Source organism: Geotrypetes seraphini, chromosome 1 (assembly GCF_902459505.1).
Source record: "Geotrypetes seraphini chromosome 1, aGeoSer1.1, whole genome shotgun sequence".
In the NCBI taxonomy this organism is placed as follows: Eukaryota; Metazoa; Chordata; class Amphibia; order Gymnophiona; family Dermophiidae; genus Geotrypetes; species Geotrypetes seraphini.
Window position 1 is genome coordinate 488,495 of NC_047084.1, and position 21,770 is coordinate 510,264.

General features: G+C 49.0%; 1 protein-coding gene across 6 annotated transcripts in view; it reads left to right on the top strand.

Moving 5' to 3' along the window:
• The window catches only part of CHD1 (chromodomain helicase DNA binding protein 1), a 621,819-nt gene that overhangs the window by 66,530 nt on the left and 533,519 nt on the right, over positions 1-21,770 (top strand). For all 6 annotated transcript variants that reach the window (XM_033962744.1, XM_033963070.1, XM_033962661.1 and 3 more), the window contains 2 exons: positions 16,956-17,051; positions 19,341-19,402. In XM_033962744.1, coding sequence (XP_033818635.1) covers positions 16,956-17,051; positions 19,341-19,402 — 158 coding nt within the window. The remainder of the gene's footprint in view (positions 1-16,955; positions 17,052-19,340; positions 19,403-21,770) is intronic.

Sequence of the window (21,770 nt, forward strand, 5' to 3'; positions counted from 1 at the left end):
AAAATTCGCAGACGATACCAAACTGTGCGGCAGAGTTACGACCAGGGAGGAGTGTGAGGACCTACAAAGGGACCTGGACAAGCTGGAAGACTGGGCAAACAAATGGCAAATGCGCTTCAACGTGGACAAATGCAAGGTCATGCATATAGGGAAAAAGAACCCGTTGTTCAGCTACAATTTAGGGGGGGTATTGTTGGGAGACAGCAGACTCGAGAGAGACTTGGGTGTGCTGGTGGATGAATCACTGAAGCCATCTGCACAGTGCGCAGCAGCCTCGAAAAAAGCCAACAGGATGCTGGGCATCATAAAGAAGGGCATAGCAACCAGAACACGGGAAGTCATCATGCCATTGTATCGAGCGATGGTGCGTCCACATCTGGAATACTGCGTTCAGTATTGGTCGCCGCACCTCAAGAAGGACATGGCGGTACTTGAGAGAGTCCAAAGGAGAGCAACGAAATTGGTAAGAGGGCTGGAACACTGCTCATACACCGAGAGGCTGGATAGGCTGGGGCTCTTCTCTCTGGAGAAAAGGAGGCTTAGGGGAGATATGATAGAGACCTTCAAGATCATGAGGGGCATAGAGAAGGTGGATAGGGACAGATTCTTCAGACTGAAGGGGACAGCAAATACGAGGGGGCATTCTGAGAAACTGAAGGAAGACAGGTTCAAAACAAATGCAAGGAAGTTTTTTTTCACCCAAAGGGTTGTGGACACTTGGAATGCGCTACCGGAGGAAGTGATCAGGCAGAATACGGTACAAGGATTCAAACAGGGATTGGATGGATTCCTGAGGGATAAAGGGATCGTGAGATACTGAGGGAGGAGCTGGGATGTAACACAAGTATAGGAAGTTAATCAGGTAATGAGTATAAACTAACCTGGTCGTGCATGTGCAAGACCGGAGGGCTAGGACTTCGATAGGAAGACAGGACTTAAATGGGAAACCAAGGTGGCAAGGGAGCCCCTTCTGATGATTCAGACAGGTCTTGACCTGTTTTGGGCCGCCGCGGACTGCTGGGCGGGATGGACCTGTGGTCTGACCCGGCGGAGGCACTGCTTATGTTCTTATGTTCTTGCATTTCTCTATATTAAAACGCATCTGCCACTTTTTGGCCCACTCTTCCAGCTTCGTTAGGTCCCTTTGCAGGTTTTCACAGTCTTCCGTGGTTCTAACCCTGCTGCAGAGTTTGGTGTCATCTGCAAATTTGATAACCTCACATTTCGTCCCTGTCTCCAGATCGTTTATAAATATATTGAACAGGAGCGGTCCCAACACCGACCCCTGCGGAACTCCGCTCGTGACCCGTTGCCAGTCTGAGTATTTGCCCTTCACTCTAACCCTCTTGTTTTCTGCCCGCCAACCAGTGTTTAATCCATCGGTATACATCCCCCTCCACTCCGTGGTTCCACAGCTTCTTAAGCAGCCGTTCATGGGGTACCTTGTCGAAAGCTTTTTGGAAGTCGAGGTAAATGATGTCTATGGGTTCCCCTTTGTCTATCTGTCTGTTTATTCCCTCAAAGAAGTGTAGTAAGTTTGTGAGGCAAGACCTTCCCTTGCAGAAGCCATGTTGGCTCTCCCTCAGCTGCCCATTTTTTTCCATGTGCTCGCAGATGCTGTCCTTAATCAGTGCTTCCATCATCTTACCCGGAACCGAAGTCAAGCTCACCGGCCTGTAGTTTCCCGGGTCACCTCTTGATCCTTTCTTAAAGATAGACGTGACTTTTGCTATTTTCCAGTCCTCCGGGATCTCCCCAGTTTTCAATGATAGATTACATATTTGCCGGAGTGTTTCCGCTATTTCCTTTCTCAGTTCTTTTAGTACCCTTGGGTGGATTCCATCCGGGCCCGGTGATTTGTCGCTTTTTAATCTATCTATCTGTCGTAGGACGTCCTCATGGCTTACTTCTATTCGCTCCAGCTTTTCATCTAGATCCCCACTTATGATCTACTCAGGTTCTGGTACATTGGATGTGTCCTCGCTCGTGAAGACCGACAAGAAGAACTTGTTTAACCTGTCTGCTACCTCTTTTTCCTCTCTTACTACTCCCTTTCTGTTTCCATCATCCAACGGTCCCACTTCCTCCCTTGCCGGTTGCCTCCCCTTCACGTACCTAAAGAACGGTTTGAAGTTTCTCGCCTCCCCAGCCAGCTTCTCTTCGTATTCTCTTTTTGCTTCCCTAACCACTCGATGGCACTCTTTCTGGTGTTTTTTGTATTCCTTCCGGTTTTCCTCAGTTTGGTCCTTTTTCCATTTTCTGAATGATGATTTCTTGTCGCTTATCGCCTTCTTCACTTCCTTTGTTATCCACACCTTGTTTTTTTTTTTTTTATTCTGTTTGCGCCCTTTCCTAAACCTGGGGATGTACATGTTTTGTGCTTTTTGCACCGTGTTCTTGAGTAGGGACCAGGCTTTCTCTACGGTCTCCATCTTCCGTGAGCTATTTCTGAGTTTATGTCTCACCATTTTCCTCATAGCTTCGTAGTTCCCTTTTCTGAAGTTGAGTGCCGTCGCTGTGGTTCTCTTCACTTTTGATGTTCCCATTTCTAGTTTGTACTGGATCATGTTGTGATCACTGTTTCCTAGTGGCCCTAATACTACCACCTCCTTTGCGGGTCCCCCTAGACCGTTGAGGATTAGGTCAAGAGTGGTATCTCCTCGTGTCGGTTCCTGGACCAGCTGCTCCAAGAAGCAATCCCTCACAGCCTCCAGGAACTTTGTTTCCCTCGCGCTGCTGGAGTGTCCAATGCTCCAATCTATCCCAGGGTGGTTGAAGTCTCCCATAACCGTCACCCTTCCGCTTTTGCATTCCTGCCTCAATTCTGCCTCAATTGTCACTTGTTTCTGGCTGTCCAGGTGGGCGATAATAAAGTCCCAATTTTCTGCCGGCTCCCTTTCTTCCTGGTAACTTAACCCATAGCGATTCCAAACCTTCTGCCCTTGTTGCCGTATCCATCCTGGTCGAGTGAATGGAGTCCTTTATGTATAGCGCTATTCCTCCTCCCTTCTTACATGTCCTGTCTTTCCTATAGAGTTTATAACCTGGTAGTACTACGTCCCATTTGTTGTCCTCAGACCACCATGTTTCTGTGATTCCAATTATGTCTAGGTCCTCTTTGTTGGCCATGACTTCCAGCTCTCCCATTTTGGTCCGTAGACTCCTTGCATTGCCGTACAAGCAATTTAAGTTTCGGTTTTTTACTTTCCCTGTTGTTCTTTCTTGTGGGTTGATTCTCTTGTCATCCCCTTCTTGGGGTGCCAGCCCCCGAGTCCCATTTTGTTCTTCCCCTTCCCATGGTGTGTTTTCTTTGTCCTCAGCTGTCTTCCTCATTTCTGCATGTCCTTTTAGTTCCTGCTGCTTTTCTTTCTTTTCGCTCTCTAATTTCGCTTGTTCCTTGAACTCCTGTAGTTCGTCTTTGAGTCCTTTTTCGCAATTTTCCCGCTTGCCTTGGAAGCCTACTTTGCATTTTTCCCTTTCAGTATCTTCCTTTGATATTCCTTCCCGAAGCGTCGACACCAGATCGACTGTCAGCTTTCCCCCTCTCCTCATGCATGAGATCTATTTGCATGCACTGCTTTCAATGCATATTCATTGGGGAAATCCTGAAAACCCGACTGGAATACGGCTCTCGAGGACCGGAGTTCCCTACCCCTGACCTAGAATGTTTCTCTTCTTCAGTTCATGCGGGTAAATGGAAATAAACCTATGGTCTACAGTGTTCTCTCCAGAAATTTTTTCCAGCTGGGTGGCATGAAAAAGTAGCTGGATGGGGTGGGATGGGGAAATTTGGTGGTGGGGAAAATTAACCCCCTCTTACTAAGGTGCACTAGTGTTTTTAGCGCTTGCAAACCCCCGTGCTACACGTGAAAATTAACGCCAGCCTCAATGCTGGCGTTAGCATCTAGCACTCGCAATTTTGCACGCACTAAACACATGCTAAAACTGCTATCGCAGATTAGTAAAAGGAGCCCTAAATGTGTACTATTTTTATTAGTTAACTATTATTTTCCAGTGCTCAATATGGCTTCCTTTTTTAAGGTTTGACACTTGTGCCAGAATATTTTTACTAAATTTAAGAAGTATCCAATTCTAGAAGTGAATAATTAGATATGCGCCCTCTTTCAAATGGTATAGAGGTTTAGAAAAGGTAAATGCGTTAATGAAGTCATTAGGTTCAATCTAGCCATTTATTTCTGCATAAATTTAAACAACTAAAAAAAAAAAAAAAGATAATTATCCCAGGACAAGCAGGCATGATATTCTCACATGTGGGTGACGTCATCTACGGAGCCCCGGCGCGGACAGCTTTTCAAGCAAACTTGATTGAAGTTTCAAGTTTGCACACTGCACCACGCATGTGCGTGCCTTCTCGCCCACTAGAGGGCGCATCCCACCTCGTGGTCCTCAGTTCAAATTTTTCCGCGGAGCAAGAAAGCCCTGTGGATCTGAGCTCCAGTGTTTTTGCCTTCTAGCTGCCGCGTTTAGTTTGTTTTTCCCTTCGAATTAGTTCGCGGTACTCTTTCCTTTCGTTTCTTTTCAAAAAAAAAAAAAAAAAAAAAAGTCTTTCGTTTTTCGTCGGGTTCCGGGGGCTCCCGGAAGCCGTGGCCGCGGGACGTCGGTACGTTCCCGGCCTTCTTCTTTTTCTTCGTGGATGTCCCGTCCTGTTACGGGATTCAAAAAGTGCAGCCGGTGTGAGAGGTTGCTTTCCATCACTGACCCTCACCGATGGTGCATTGTCTGTCTTGGGCCCGAACATCCGACAGACTCGTGTGATCGCTGTGCTACCTTCCAAAACAGGGCCCTCCGTCGCCGTAAGGCAAGAATGGCCGAATTGTTCGCCGTCGACGCGCCGCCTAAGGCCTCGACGTCGGCCTCGGCTTCGGCCCCGGCCTTGACCTCGGCCTCGGCGTCCTCGGGGGCCTCGGCCTCGCCTCGGCCCTCTTCCTCGAAGGCGTCGTCAGTGAAGCAAGCTTCGGGTAAGTCCTCTGTTCCATCCCCTTCAGCAAAGAAGCCATCCTCGAGTCAGGCCAAGGCGGGTGGGTCGACCCCGGCCCCGCATCGGACCTCGACTCCGCACACCCCGAGGGAATACTCGAGACCGAGGTCGCCCTCCAGGGAGTGTGCCCCGGACTCGGAACTCCCCACCTTCGTGGGGATTCCGGCCTTCCAGGATCTCCTCCGAGCTCTGATCTCATCGGAGCTGTCGGGAGCCCTGGAAGTGTTGCAGCGTGCTGCGGTTCCGGCGGCCTCGACCTCGGCCTGGACGCCTTCGGTCTCGGAGGCCCCGGCCTCGGCTCCCTCGGGAGCCCCGGCCTCGGCGACCTCGGTCTCGGGTACTGGGACCCCGTTCACCTCGGTCTCGGCCCCGCCCCGGACCTCGACCTCGGGGGAACCCCCTGAGCGGAGTGTAAGGCCCAAAGAAAAGTTGCGCAGAGTGCGCCGTCTTTCCTCCTCTTCCTCCGGGTCTTCCAGACACGCCTCGCCCTCGACGCGACCTCGGACGGGGCGTCGATCGAGGAAGTCTAAGCGGCCCCGAGGCTCGCCTCGGCGCGACCGTTCCTCGTCGTTCGGGGGCGAGGCGTTGCAGGTGTCGGAGTTGCGCCTCGACAACCCGAGGCTCCTCCGCTCACCCCATGGGAAGTCTTCCCGGGCCGCCTCGCCGAGGAAACGGGAGAGTGTCCCACGAACCCCGGGGTCCTCACCCAAGGGTTCTGCGAGGAGGACAACTTCCCCTTCCCCCTCGAGGGCCCTCGAGAGGGGATCCTGGGATTCGGGATCGGTTAGGGATCCTCATTATTCCCATGAGGCCTCCCCCCTCTCCTCGGTGGGGCGGTCGAGAACCCCCTCTCCCCAGGCTAGGCCGTCCTCATTTTCATCCTTCGTTCAGGACATGGCCCAAGCCCTGGGGATTGACCTGATGGTAGGCTCTCGGTATTCCAAAGAATTTTTGGAGGAACAGGACCTCCCCATTCGTCCTAGGGAGGTGCCTAGACTCCCTCTCAACAGTGTCCTTCTGCAAACCTGGCTGAAGAACTTGTCAAACCCTCTTACAGTCACGTCTGTGCCTTCAAAAATGGAATCGAAGTATAGGACGATTCCCCCTAAGGGGTTCGATAAGGCGCAGCTCTCACACCAGTCTCTTCTGGTGGAGTCTGCTCTTAAAAAATCACAGCCCTCACGGGTTTCTGCGGCGGTTCCACCAGGCAGGGAGGGGTGGACCCTGGACAAGTTTGGCCGCCGCCTCTATTCAAATTCCCTGATGGCCACCAGGGTTCTAAACTACGCCTTCACCTTTTCCTCCTTTTTGCGTGGTATGGTGAAGGACCTTCCTCAATATCGAAACTCGTTACCGGACTCCCAAAGAGCAGGATTCGACAAGTTTATGTCCAACCTGTCTCAATTGCGGTTGTACCTATTCCATGCAGTGTACGACGCTTTTGAGCTGGTTTCGAGGGTGTCGGCCCTCGCGGTGGCCATGCGCCGCTTGGCCTGGCTTCGCACCCTCGACATGGACCCAAACCTGCAGGAACGCCTGGCAGACTTGCCTTGTGTGGGGTCCGAGTTATTCGACGAGTCATTGGATGCGGCGACCAAGCGCTTGTCGGAACAGGAGCGCTCTCTAGCATCCCTGGTCCGCCCCAAACCTAGGCCCCCGCCGCAGAAACCCTTCCGGCCTCCGCCGCGCCGATACCCTCAGAAGTCGACCCCGGCTTTCTCGAGACCGCCTCCGAGACGTCCGTCTCAGCGAGGCAGAGGGGGACAACCCCAAGCCCCGGCGCAGGGCCCTTCTAAGCCAGCGCCTTCCTTTTGACGGGATGAGCGGACGGGGCGGGTTCCCCTCCGCACTTTCTCAGGAACCCCTTCCTATCGGGGGCCGTCTTCGGTTCTTCCGGGAGGCATGGACCGGGATTACCTCAGACGCTTGGGTGCTCCGGATCGTCTCCGAGGGCTACTCGCTCAACTTTGTGTCCTCGCCGCCGGACAGTCCCCCAAGTTTAGTCCGCTGCAACCGTTCGCAGCTACCGACCCTTATAACCGAAGCCAAAGCCCTCTTGAAGCTTCGGGCGGTCGAGCCGGTCCCCAAGGACCAGTGGGGTACGGGGTTTTACTCCCGCTACTTTTTGGTCCCAAAAAAGACCGGGGACCTGCGCCCCATACTGGACCTCAGGAAGCTCAACAAATTCCTGGCCCGGGAGAAGTTTCGAATGCTATCTCTCCCGGTTTTGTACCCCCTCTTGGGGGAAGGGGACTGGATGTGCTCCCTCGACCTGAAGGAAGCATACACCCATGTTCCGGTGCACCCCGCCTGTCGAAGATTCTTACGATTCCAGGTGGGGGACCTCCACCTCCAGTACAGGGTACTGCCCTTCGGCCTGGCCGCGTCCCCACGAGTATTCACGAAGTGCATGGTGGTGGTTGCAGCAGCCCTCAGGTCACGTGGACTCCATGTGTTCCCCTACCTGGACGATTGGCTCATCAAAGCCCCGACCAGGGAGGGGGTTATCTCAGCGACCCGACAGTCTATTGCCTTCCTGCAAACTCTCGGGTTCGAGATAAACTTTCCAAAGTCTCAGTTGAGACCGTCGCAGTCTCTTCAATTCATAGGTGCGGTGCTGGACACGGTGCGCCTACGCTCCTACCTGCCGACCCAGCGGGCGGAAACCTTGGTACGGATGAGCCGCCAGGTCTCCCAACTATCGAGGGTGTCGGCCAAGCGCATGATGATGCTGCTGGGCCATATGGCCTCGACGGTACATGTCACGCCGTTTGCGAGGCTACACCTGAGGATCCCTCAGTGGACCCTCGCGTCCCAGTGGCGCCAGGAGTGCGACCCGGTGTCTCGCCTCATTTCGGTAACTCCGCCCTTGCGGAAATCGCTGCGTTGGTGGACAGACTCTTCAAATCTGTCCATGGGGCTATTGTTTCGCACTCCGCCTTTTCGCAAGGTCCTGACCACGGACTCCTCGGAGTACGCGTGGGGAGCCCATCTCGACGGTCTTCGCACGCAGGGCCTGTGGTCGTCAGAAGACCGTCAGTGTCATATCAACGTGCTAGAGCTGCGAGCCATCTTCCTAGCACTTCGAGCCTTCGTTCACATATTGCAGGACCAGGTGGTCCTCGTCCGCACGGACAATCAGGTGGCAATGTATTATGTGAACAAGCAGGGAGGAACGGGGTCATGGCCCCTCTGCTCCGAAGCTCTTCGCCTCTGGGAGTGGGCGGCCTCCCGGAACATCTTCCTCCGGGCAGTCTACATCCAAGGAGAACGGAATTGCCTGGCGGACAAACTGAGTCGACTTCTGCAACCGCACGAGTGGACTCTACACTCAGCAGTTCTACGCGAGGTCTTCGCTCGCTGGGGAACGCCACAGGTGGATCTGTTTGCCTCTCCGGAGACACACAAACTACCACTATATTGTTCTCGGATGTACTCGCAGGACCGTCTGGAAGCGGATGCCTTCCTACTCGACTGGGAAGGGAGGTTCCTGTATGCATTCCCTCCGTTCCCTCTGATCATGCGAACGTTGGTACACCTAAAATCGTCCACGGCCACGATGATTCTCATAGCACCTCGGTGGCCGCGTCAGCACTGGTTCTCCCTGCTGCTCCAGCTCAGTGCCAGAGAGCCTCTTCCCCTGCCTGTCTCTCCTTCTCTGCTGTCTCAGAGTCAAGGATCCATGTTACATCCCAATCTGCAGTCATTGCACCTGACAGCCTGGTTTCTTGTTCCCTGACTCCTCCGGACCTGTCTCAATCGGTGAAGGAGGTGTTGGAAGCCTCCCGCAAGATCTCGACGAGGCTTTGCTATGCGCAGAAATGGACCAGGTTTTCCACCTGGTGCTCGTCTTTTCACCTGGATCCGGTATCAGTTCCGGTATCCTCGGTTTTAGAATATTTGTTTCATTTGTCGCGCTCCGGCTTGAAAACCACTTCGGTGCGGGTTCATCTCAGTGCGATTTCTGCTTTCCACCAACCTCTGGAGGGACGCCCTCTGTCACTCCATCCCTTGGTGACACGCTTCATGAAAGGGTTACTCAGGGTTTGTCCCCCTCTTAAGCCTCCGTCTGTCGTGTGGAATTTGAATGTGGTTCTGGCTCAACTGATGAAACCCCCGTTTGAGCCACTCAACAAGTCCCTCTTGAAATTTCTGACTTGGAAGGCGGTGTTTCTAATTGCCCTCACCTCCGCCAGGCGGATCGGGGAGTTGCGGACCCCCCTTTCACTGTCTTTCATCACGACAAGGTGGTTCTCCGCACCCATCCTAAGTTTTTACCGAAAGTTGTTTCTGACTTCCACCTCAATCAGTCCATTGTCCTTCCTGTGTTCTTCCCGAAGCCCCACTCCCATCCTGGCGAGATGGCGCTTCACACGCTTGACTGTAAGAGGGCGTTGGCATTTTATCTTCAACGCACCAAGCCTCATCGGAAGGTTCCTCAATTGTTTTTGTCCTTCGATCCCAATCGATTAGGGCATCCAGTTTCCAAGCGCACTCTGTCTAACTGGTTGGCCGCTTGCATTTCCTTTTGCTACGCTCAGGCTGGCCTTCCTCCCCCGGGTCGAGTCACGGGGCACAAGGTCCGAGCGATGGCAGCTTCGATAGCTTTCCTCCGATCCACTCCGATGGAGGACATATGTAAGGCTGCCACTTGGTCTTCGGTTCATACATTCACCTCTCATTACTGTCTGGACACTTTATCCAGGAGTGACGGCCGGTTTGGCCAGTCAGTTTTGCAAAATCTGTTTTCCTAAATTGCCATCCTCCCACCTGCCCTTTTTTGGTTAGCTTGGAGGTCACCCACATGTGAGAATATCATGCCTGCTTGTCCTGGGATAAAGCACAGTTACTTACCGTAACAGGTGTTATCCAGGGACAGCAGGCATATATTCTCACAACCCGCCCGCCTCCCCGGGGATGGCTTCCTTGCTAGTTATGGAACTGAGGACCACGAGGTGGGATGCGCCCTCTAGTGGGCGAGAAGGCACGCACATGCGTGGTGCAGTGTGCAAACTTGAAACTTCAATCAAGTTTGCTTGAAAAGCTGTCCGCGCCGGGGCTCCGTAGATGACGTCACCCACATGTGAGAATATATGCCTGCTGTCCCTGGATAACACCTGTTACGGTAAGTAACTGTGCTATATAGCTCATCTAGTCATACAAGAAACGGTTCTACAGCACCTCTAATAATGTTTTGATCACTAGGTTCCTTCCTGAGGTCTCACTGAGGATATGAAATAGATGCGATTCCCACTTCCAGACCTCTTTCACATAATTTATGAAGCGGTGTTACTGAGCCTTGAAGGAGACCTGTGTGATTGCACTACAGCAAAATAAAAAAATAGCAGATAAAGATCATAGTGAGAGCTAGGGCAAAACAGTTTAGGTAAAGATGCAGGTGTTAATTAGCAAAGTATTAAAAATATGTTATTTTTATTTGCTTATAATGTCATTTGAAAGCTGCTTGATGTTAATACAACTTTAATTCTTTATACTGCCAGGGGGGAGGGGAACACCACCACTTATGTCAACAGTAAAGTTAGAATAGGGTCATTAAATCCAGTGGCGTACCTAGTATATATGACAAATAGTGCTGATCATTTTTTAACAACCCCCTCCTCTATATAAAAAATATATTTTTAGGAATAATCCTTGAGTCACACAACAAGGATACACCTAGGAAAAGGCAGCATCTTAAACACTGATGTGAGCACTAGAATACCAACAAACGTATTGTAAAACTAAATAAGCCAGATCCTACACAGTCAATTGATCCTGTACAGTTGATGCTAACAGAAAGCCATGTCCTTTTCATACACATAGAACACAGATACACTCTAGCCCACAGTTCTTCAACCGCCGGTCCGTGGACCGGTGCCAGTCCGCAGAAAATTTCTGCCGGTCCGCGCAGGGCCGGCGAGATCAAGTCGGTAGTTAAATTTCCTGCCGACTGCGGTTCCTCCCGACTGCAGTTCCTGCTGATTAATGTTCCTCCCAGCCTCAGGCGATCAAGATAGGCTGCCAACGTCGGGGCCTTCCCTCTGTGAGTCTCACCTGTTCGGAAACAGGAAGTTGAAACAAAATAGGCGGGACTCAGAGTGAAGGTCCCGACGTCGGCAGCGTGTCTTGATCGCCGCCCCTGCCGAGTTGCTGAAGAGGACCGCAGGGAAGTTGCGATTATATCGGAGAGAGCTGCAGATTCAGGTGCAGGTGGAGGGAGATGGTCAGCGTGTGCAAACAAGATCCTGGGGAGCCTTCACAGTGGCTGTCTCCCCTCCCACCAGCTCTCCAATTTGCCAGGGCAGTGATTTACCGGCAACTTCCTGCAGGCAAGTACTGAGAGCTGCTGGAAGGGGAGGAAGCCACTGTAGGAGGCTGGGAAGGTCTGGAAAAGGGAGAGCTGTTACTGGACTTTAAGGGAGTTAGAAGGAGAGATGCTGCTGGGAGGGGAGGAGGGAAAGGGATGGGAAGAAGAGTTAATGTTGGATAGAGGGAGGAGGGAAGGGAGAAGAAGGAGAGATGCTGCTGGGAGGGGAGGAGGGAAAGGGGATGGGAAGAGAGTTACTGTTGGATAGAGGGAGGAGGGAAGGGAGAAGAAGGAGAGAAGCTGCTGGGAGGGAGGAGGGAAAGGGATGGGAAGAGAGTTAATGTTGGATAGAGGGAGGAGGAAAGGGAGAAGGAAAAAAAGGAAGGAGGGTAGGGGGAAAGAAAAAAGGAAGGAAACAGCTGGCAGGGAGATTACAGGAGGGGAAGGGGGTCAGGGTGGAATGGAGAGATCAGATGAGAGAAAGGGGAGAGAGAGGAATGAGAAAGTAGAGAGACATTGATGCTGGAAAGGGGGTCAGCAGAGAAATAAGAGAGGCATAAAGATGCTAGATCTGGTGTAAGAGAGATAAAAATGAAGAGGCAGTGAAGCTGGAATGAATGATGTAAAAAGGAGAGAGGAAGATGGACAAGGAAGAGGGGCATAGAAAGAAGTCAGATACATATGGAAGGGGGAGAGGGCAGACATTGGATGGAACAGGCAGATGCTGGAAGGAAAAGAGTGAAAAGAAGATGAAAGCAGAAACCAGAGACAACAAAGGGTAGAAAAAATAATTTTATTTCTATTTTGTCATTAGAATATATCCTGCTAGAGACATAACTGGGGACTGCAGTATTCTGTTAGCATGATATTTCTATGTAGCATTCTATAATAACTTGGCTTGTTCAGTTTTCTTGATAGTAGAGGGGATATATGTGAAGGGGAGGGGAGACAGGGGTTTTGTTGGTCTGTGTTCTGTATATTTGTATTTATAAAATCACAATTGTTCAGAATGTTGTTTCTTTTTATACTTTAATAAAATACGTTCAATATAAAATCATAATTGCGGCTTGTGCAGATGGGATCAGATGGTTTGTGGGAACCGAGCTCGCGGAGATGGGGCGTAAACGGGATTTTTAAATTTTAGTCCTAGTAGTTTGCCGGTCCACAAAATAATTCTTTTATTTCTGCCGGTCCACGGGTATAAAAAGGTTGAAGAACACTGCTCTAGCCCAACATGGAATAATCACAAACTAAAAATAGAAATATGTAGACAAAAGTTAAACTGAACCAAGAAACCAGACTCTGCATACAATGCAACACCACAGAAACAGTGCCATGTCCCCTAAGACTGTGCAAAATATAAAGACAGTAGATGTAAATTTGAAAAAAAACTGCTACATAGCAATCACCACTTTACAAATTAACAAATAAAACAAATAATGAGAAATAAGAAAATACCATTTTATTGGAATAATCCATTTTTCAATTAGCTTTCAGAGGCCAAATCTTTCTTAAGACAGTACAGCAGGGGTGCCCACACTTTTTTGGCTTGCAAGCTACTTTTTAAAATGACCAAGTCAAAATGATCTACCAACAATAAAATTTTAAAAAATACAAAGCATACTGTACTTAGAGAAAATGTTAATTATCATTTGTATTCGTTTTTTGTTTTTTTTCCAGAGGTCAAGGTAGATGACTTTAAAATATGCAAAGTCACCTCAGTAACAACTATTAAAAAATAGACAAATATACCCTCTCCCCTTTTACTAAACCGCGATAGTGGTTTTTAGCACAGGGAGCTATGTTGAATGCCCCGCTGATAGGCTCCCTGCGCTAAAAAACACTATCGCAGTTTAGTAAAAGGGGGCCATAGTGCAAAATATAGACAGCAGATATAAATTCTCAAAATGGCCACACATTTTGATCACTAAATTGAAAATAAAATCATTTGTCCTACCTTTTTGTCTGGTGATTTCATGAGTCTCTGGTTGCACTTCCTTCTTCTGACTGTAAATCCAATATTTCTTTTTATCTGCCCCTCCCCTGTTCTTTCTGTCTCTCTTTCTTTCTCTCTCCCCCTGCCCCCTCTATTTCTGTCTTTCTTTCTCTCTCCCTCCCCCTGCCTGCCTGTCTTTATTTCTCTCTCCCCCTGCCCCCCAAGCCATCGTGCCAATTTTTCCATTTCCCCGATTCTTTCTCTACCCCCCAAGCCACCATGCCGATTTCTCCCTGCTGCTTCCCCGAGCCAGGCCAGGCAAATACAAGCGCTGGACTCACAAGACTTCACCTCCGACGTCAATTCTAATGTTGGAGAGGTAGTTCCAGGCCAGCCAGGCAGCAATTGGCTGGCCCAGAACTTCCTCTCCTACTTCAGAATTGATGTCAGAGGTGAAGTCTTGTGAGTCCGGCGCTTGTATGCGCCTGGCCTGGCTCGGCGAGGCAGGAAGAAAAAGATTGCAAAGGCAATGCATTTGACTCGCATTGCCTTTGCGATCTGCTATTCGATTGTGTTTGACCATTTGGGCACCCCAGCTGTACAGTATACTACTGTTATGGTATCCTGTCCTTACCTGAGGAAAGGGGTTTAGTCCCCCCAAAATTGCCTTATTTCCATTTCCTATTTATAAACTTTAATCAATATAGTTACAATACTACTTGATTCTGTGTAAAGCAACAACAAAGAAAATTTTCTACCTTTTGTCTCTTCACTCTCTTCTTTCTATTCAGCGTTTGTCCTCGCTCTCTTCCATGCAGCATCTGTCCTCTCTTGTTGCCCCTTTCACCCAGCCTCTGCCCTCTCTCTCTCTACCCCTTCCATCTACTGTCCATCCTCTCTCTGTCCCTTGCATCTATAGAAGCATAGAAACATAGAAGTTGACGGCAGATAAGGGCCATAGCCCATCAGGTCTGCCCACTCTATTGACCAAGTCTGCTATCCTAGGGATCCCACTCCTAGTGACAGGTTCCCTTGGCTTAAACCTCTAAGGGATCCCACATGGGCATCCCATTTGCTCTTAAATTCTTGCACGCTGTCCATTCTCTTTATCATTTCTATCCAGTGTCTGCCCTCTCTCTGTTCCATATGGCATCTTCCCTCTTTCTATGTCCCTTCAATAAACTGTATATCCTGTGCCCTTTCTCTCCTTTATACATGATTCATTTCAGTTTCACCCCCTCTCCTGTGCTCTGGCATATCTCTCGTCTCCTTTCTTTCCTTCCTTCCCACTCCACCCCATGGTCTGGCATCTATCTCCTTTCCTTCTCTCCCCCCATGCCCTGGCAGCTCCCTCCTATCTCTCCCTCTCCTTCCTTGTCTGGCATCTCCTCTCCTTTCTTTCCCTCTGGTCTGGCATTTTGTCTCCTTTAGTTTCCTTTCCTTTCTCATATGCCCAGGCATCTCTCTCCTCTCCTTCCATCTCCCCCTCCCACTCCATTATCTGGCATCTCTTCTCCTTCCGTTCTCTCCTTCCTTCCTTTCACCTGGTATGGCATCTGCCTCCTACCCCTCCCCCCATATGCCTGACATCTCTCCCCCTCTCCATGGTCTGGTATCTCCTTTCCTTTCCTCCCATGGTCTTGCCATCTCTTTCCTCTCCTCTCCCTTCATTGGTCTTCCTTCTCCCATCTCTCTCTCCAATTGGGTGCTGCTGCAGCAGCAGCAGCACTTCTCTTCCCCTCTCCAATTGGGTGCAGCAGCAGCACTTCTCTTCCTTTCCCGAATTGGGTGCAGCAGCAGCATTTCTCTTACCCCTCCCCCCAATAAGTGGGTGCAGCAGAACATTTCTCTTCCTCTTCCCCTCCCCCATTAGGTGCAACAGCATTTCTCTTCCCCCTCCCCCCCTTGGGTGCAGCAGCAGCATTTTTCTTCCCATCCCTCCCATCGTCAGAGTCGCAAGCTTCCCTCCATCGCTGACCTATCTTCCATAGGTCAGCGACGGAGGGAAGCTTAAAACTTGCTGCTCTTCCTTGCTTCGAGCCTTCTTCGTTGCCGGGTCCTGCGTTCGCAGAAACAGAAAGTAGGCAGGACCCGGCAGCGAGGAAGGTCCAAAGCAAGTAAAAACAACAAGTTGTAAGCTTCCCAACGTTGTTGACTTGTCCACCTGCCTTAGCCCATAGTGAACTCATGCTTCGGGGCTCTAAGGTGTGCGTGCCGACTTCCCTTCTCTTCTCCCCCCCGGGACGTAACTACGGTTTCAGAGGGAAGAGAAAGGAAGCCGGCACGCACAACTTAGAGCCCCGAAACATGAGTTCGCTACGGGCTAAGGTGGGAAATCTCCAAGCCGGTGAGAGGTGGGTTTTGTTTTGTTTTTTTAAATGTTGAGCAGCTGCGGCAGGATTTGCGATAGATGGCAGCTGGGCGGTCATCTAAATTAGCCTGGTGGAAAGGCCCTAGGGAGAACACTGGTCTAGAACAGGGGTGCCCACAATTTTGGGCTTGCGAGCTACTTTTAAAATGGCCAAGTCAAAATGATCTACCAACAATAAAATAAAAAAAAAACACAAAGCACACTGTATGCAGAGAAAATGTTAATTATCATTTATATTCCGCGGGTTTTCAAAGAGATCAAGGCAGATGACTTTATGCAATGTCACCTCAGGAACAACTATATAAAAATAGACAAATATACCCCCTCCCTTTTTACTAAACTGCGATAGTGGTTTTTAGCGCAGGGAGCTGCGCTGAATGCCCTGCGCTGCTTTCAGTTTAACAAAAGGGGACCATAGGGCAAAATATAGATAGCAGATATAAATTCTCAAAATAATATGGAAATAAAATCATTTTTCCTACCTTTGTTGTTTGGTGATTTCATGAGTCTCTGGTTGCACTTTATTCTTCTGACTGTGCATCCAATATTTCTTCCCTTCTTTCAGCCTGCTGTATGCTTCCAGACCTCATTTCCTCTGCCAGCTTTTTCTTCCTCTCTCCCTGCCCCCTCCCCTTTCTTTCTTTCTGTCTCCCTGAACCCCTTTCTTTTTCTCTGTCTTTCTCCATACCCCCTTTCTTTCTGTCTTCCTGTCCCCCCTTTCTTTCTTTTTCCCTTCTTTCTGTCTCTCTACCTGCTCCCAAGCCATTGCCGCTGCCATCGGTGAACAGGCCTCCAAACCACCTTTGGGGAACAGGCCTCCAAACCACCGCCATCCCAAGCTCTCCCTGCTTCCCCGCACAGAAGTGTCAGGCTGACCTGATTTCCTCTCTCTGATGTCATTTCTGAAGTCGGAGAGGAAGTTCCGGGCCAGCCAGGCAGTGATTGGTTGGCTCGGAACTTCCTCTCCGACGTCAGAATTGATGTTGGGTGGGGGAAGTTGGTCAGCTCAGCGCTTCTGAGTCGGGAAGCAAGTAGAACGCGAAGGCAACATGATCAACTCGCGTTGCCTTCGTGATCAACCTTTTGGACACCCCTGGTCTAGAATGTCTCACCTATCTACTGGAAAAGATCTTACCAGGCAGGGTAAGTACATAATCTCCTTTTAATATATCGCCTTTCTGTGGGACAGTTTAATTGAAACCAGTTTTGAGAATTTATCTGCTATGTATCTATATTGCACTATATAGGAGGAAATGTGAAGGGATGCTTTATGTAATTGTGATTTAATCATGTGATTAAAAATTTTAATCAATAATTAAGGTGTACTTATATTTTGTCACAGTTTTGGAAATCAAGTCCAGGAATTCTGGCAGTACGGAGATCTGCAGTTCTCAGAAAGCAGCAGCAACGAACGTTATCAAATAGTGGATCAGAAGAGGTAAAAACACCCCCCACCCCTGTTTTGTTAGATTTATTAATGTTTGTGAGTCCCTGCCTGACTCTTCAGTCCCTGTTTTTTCAGTCACCTGAGGCATTAGAAAATTAAGGAGCACTTAATACACTTTGGTATAGATCATGTTGGCAATTTATTTATAGATTTATTTATAGACTAGTGTTTAAGCCCGTTACATTAACGGGTGCAAGAATATGTCTGTCTGTCTTTCTTTCTGTGTTTCTCCCTGCCCCTGTCTCTCTCTTCCTTTCTTTCTGTCTTTCTCCCTCCCGCTGTCTGTCCTTCTTTCTTTCTGGTTCTCTCTCTGGCACCCTTTCTGTGTGTCTGTCTTTAGTTCTAATGCGCTGCCTGTCTTTCTGTCTCCCCTCTCCCAAAGCAAACCAAGATTTCTCCCAGGCCCCCTTTCCCTCTCCGTCCCCTCCACTTCCCTGTGCAGCAGCAGCAGCATTTCCCGCTCTTCCCTGTGCAGCAGCAGCACTCCCCCCCCCCACACACACACTTCCCTGTGCAGCAGCAGCATTTCCCAGCCTTCCCTGTGCAGAAGCAGCATTTCCCCCCCACACACACACTTCCCTGTGAAGCAGCAGTATTTCCCGGCCTTCCCTGTGCAGAAGCATTTCCCCCCCACACACATACTTTCCTGTGCAGCAGTAGCATTTCCCGGCCTTCCCTGTACAGAAGCAGCATTTGCCCCCACACACACACACTTCTCTGTGCAGCAGCAGCATTTCCCTGCCTTCCCTGTGCAGCAGCAGTTTTTCACGCCGCCCCCTTCCCAGCCGCCACGTTTAAATTCAGAGAAAAGCGCTGCACCGCGCTACCGCTGGCTTCAGTGTCTTCTATCCACTGCAGCCAACCCTAGCAGAAACAGGAAGTAGTCAGAGAGGGTGGGTCGCAGTGGACAGAAGACGGCGAGGCCAGCTATTGCATTTTTTCTCTTGATCTGTCGAGGAGCACCCTCTCTGTTTTCTTCTCTGGTTCCCAGTATCATGACAGGGGTTTTTTCATGTGTATAACCACCCTCTGTCGTCTGGACTATTCCTGTGGTTCTTCCTGGTTGTTGATGCTACCATTTATACCAATGGTGTCAGCTCCACTTGAGTTTATTACCTGGAAAATGGTTTTTCCTTCTGTCTCTCACTTCTTCCAGGGGGATTGGTGAGTTTCATGCTCTGCTAGCAGCTTCCTCCTTATCAGTCTTTCATCAAGCCAAGGTGATTCTGTGTTCATGTCCACAGTACCTTCTACTATTTTCTTTTTGCTCAGCCAGTTCTTCTGTCTGTGTTGTTTCCTGCACCTCATTTTTCCCTACAAAGATCCTGGCTTTAAATGTTTTGTCCTATAAGCGGCTTTTTGTCCTCCTTGTTACGCAGGTCAGACCCACAGTGATTTTCTTCCAAACTTTTCTTTTGATTCAACTCAGTTTGCATATCCTATATTCATGGCAACGATTTTCGTTTGGCGGATTGCTTCTCTCTCGTTTTTCTTTACTCAGACTGGCCTGGCACGGGAATATTGTGTCCCAAACCCTAAGTTTGAGTTTTGCCAGTTTTTGTTGTTTTCCTTATAGTTACATTACTGAGGAATTCTGTGCAGCTTCCACCTGGTCCTCAGTTCATACCTTCACTTCTCACTACTGTCTGGAGTCTTTTTCCAGACGGGATGGGCACTTCGGCCATTTTGTTTTACAAATGTATTTTCTTTGGCCAGCTCTCCCCCCATCCCATCTCTGTTAGCTTGGAGGTCACCCATCAGTGAGAATATGCTGCCTGCTTGTCCTGGGATAAAGCACAGTTACTTACTGTAACAGGTGTTATCCAGGGACATCAGGCAGATATTCTTACAACCCACCCACCTTCCCGGTTGGCTTCTTAGCTGGCTTATCTTAACTGAGGGACCGTGCACCTACGTCGGGTGGGAAGGCACTCACGCATGCACGGAGCGGGCGTCAAGAACTTTTTCAAGTTCTTGAAGTATCCGTACTGGGGCTCCGTCGGTGACATCACCCATCAGTGAGAATATCTGCCTGCTGTCCCTGGATAACACCTGTTACGGTAAGTAATTGTGCTTTATCTACCATCATGTTTCTATGTTTGCTTATTAACACAGCATTTCAAAAGAAAAGAAGAAACCCACCAATTTCTCACTATAGTTCTTTAAGAAGGGTGTATTTGGGAGCTACTACAAATTAGGATAAGAGCTTTTTACTATAACACCTTTTAATTTAGAGAAACATATTTGCATAGTTCCATTAATTTGTTTTCTTCTCTATAGGATTCGTCTGGTACTGATTCTGAGGACGGCTCATCTAGTGAAAACAAGAAGAAAAAACATGAGTATGCGAGTTATATTAAATGTTCTGATACATTAACCTGAAAGATGTTTGATTTCATACAGAAGTTTTAAATTTTGTGCGATTATTATCTATGCTGCTGTACTAGATATTTATTTTCAACAAATTTAGCATTTATATTTCTTTCAAACTAAAACAAACGCCACTGTTACATAACAAGAAGTTATTACAAACAAAAAAAATGTTAGGTAGCCAGTATTGGTTTAGGTTTGCGCAGGTCCAGATTACATCTTGAAAAAAAAATAAAAAAAATTCTTGAGTAAAAACATTCATTTATATTATGCCCTCTTTCAAGAGTTATGTTTCAAAATATCAAATTCCTTAAATGTAAAAATCCCCTAATTGCATGTCATATTTTTATATTTCTGGCATATAATTTTATTTAATGTTCTTGTACAATCCTGCTCTATTCTTACACAAGTGGATTATGTATCTATAGTTGCTAGACAGCTTGTAGGTAGCATCAATGTTTTCAGTCCCTCTTTTACCTCAGGACTGCCTCCCAGCCATCCCAAGATTCCAGTTGCATTCCTACAAGCTAGGCAGTAGGTGCTTGCCTCTTCTGCTTGTGTTTATTTTTCCTTAAAATCAGTCTTTTTGTTTTGTGCTTCGAACCTTTTTGCTACAGAGGTTCCCCTCTGATTGTGGGAGATCTCAGACTTGTGGATAGTCTGTTTCCAGGGGGTTGGCTGCCTGGCAGTGCACCCTCTGGGCAGCTTCCGTTTTCAGATCAGAGCTCAGGGACTGTTCCCTTGGGAGCTTGCTTTCCCCAGGTTCTTCCGCTAGTGGTCTGAGCGCAGGCTGCATGGCTCTGTGGAGGCGTGTCTAGAATTGGGACCAACTGGGTTCTGCAGTCAGGTTTTATACACCGGGGGATGTGGTGGTGGTCGAGGTCTCTGGCCATTGCTGTTGTGCCGGAGGGGCAGTCAGAAGACCAGCAATTTGCATGCTTGTTGAGGCAGAGGATATCTATGTAAGCTGTTCCAGCTTCCCTTGTTGCAGTTTCCAGAACATCATTGCATAGTGAGTACAGGGCTGACAGCCTGTTTCAGTGATTTTTGGGGATCTTCAGAAATGGATTTTGGGCAGTTTGGGAGTGAGCCGTAACCCCCCCTCCTAAAGTCCAAAAATCACAGTGTTCTGGAGGTTCCTGAGCTTTTCCCGGGCTGTATTTTATTGAAAATTACATCCATGGTGGCTGTCTTGGATTCTCCTGATCTAAATTTAAAGCCTCTACAAGCCTCGTTTTTGCAAGAGAACCACTCAGGTGGACTCCTCGGGGCAGGATTCTGTGCATTCATGCCCTATTTGTGGTGGATGGCTGTCCAATGAGAGGCTGTGTTCCATGTGCGCTGTGGCATGGGAGGGGGGGGGGGCAAAATTTCATTAGCCCAAGTTTCCTTGACTCCTTAAGTGGATTCTGCTTTTTCTAGCTGGGGGCATTCTAAAAAGTTGAAAGCGGGCCCTGCGGATAGCACCCTTGCATTCACTGCGAAACACAGCCATGATTTGTCATCTAAAGCACACGGGTCCTCCATAAGTTCCAAGCAGGGTCCATAGAGCTGGCTCCTACCTTGGAGGACTGATTTTCCCTGAAATTTATTAACATGATGTCTCGGGCTTATTTGGCAAAAAAATTGGCACCTTCTGTGTCTCCTCCAGTGTCTGTGCCAGCTACAGGGATTCTCCCTTCCCAGGGCATGAGTTTTAGATTCAGTCTCCCCAAGGTGTCCCACTTTTGTCCACTGGCTGATGATGCAGACTACCACTGCTTTGCTCATTCAGATTGTGGCACTACTACCACAGGGGATGTTATAGCACTCACAGATCTCCAGGATCCTGATCCAAGTGAGATCCCAGTGTGGATTCCATGGTGCAGAGATTTTTAAAACCTGCGACTCTGGTGGGTTTGATCTCTGAGTCACTCCATGAGTTGAAGTTGGAGATTGGTCAATCTGCTAGTGCAGAGCGCTTTCTTATGAGTAGCGAGAAACCACAGTCTGCCACGTTCGCTGATCATTTGGACATTGTCAAGATGCTCATGGACACTTGAAAGATGCCTGAGGATCTCTTAAATTAAGCCATAGCCATGTCTAGGCTCTTCCTGATGTGTGACGTAGGTCACTAAACTCTTCTCGTCCCAATGATAGGATGGGGTGGGGATAAGGTGGTAAGTGCTGAAGAATGTTCAGGACTCTTTGAAACGGAGGCTGCTGGGCTGAAGGCGGTGGTGACCTCTTCTTTTGTGGCCAGAGCTTGTCATTCGAAGCTTCGCCATGGTCCGACCACTATTGTGATCCAGGTTCTTGCCTTTCTGATATCTGAGGTAGATTATATTGTGGATGCCTTCT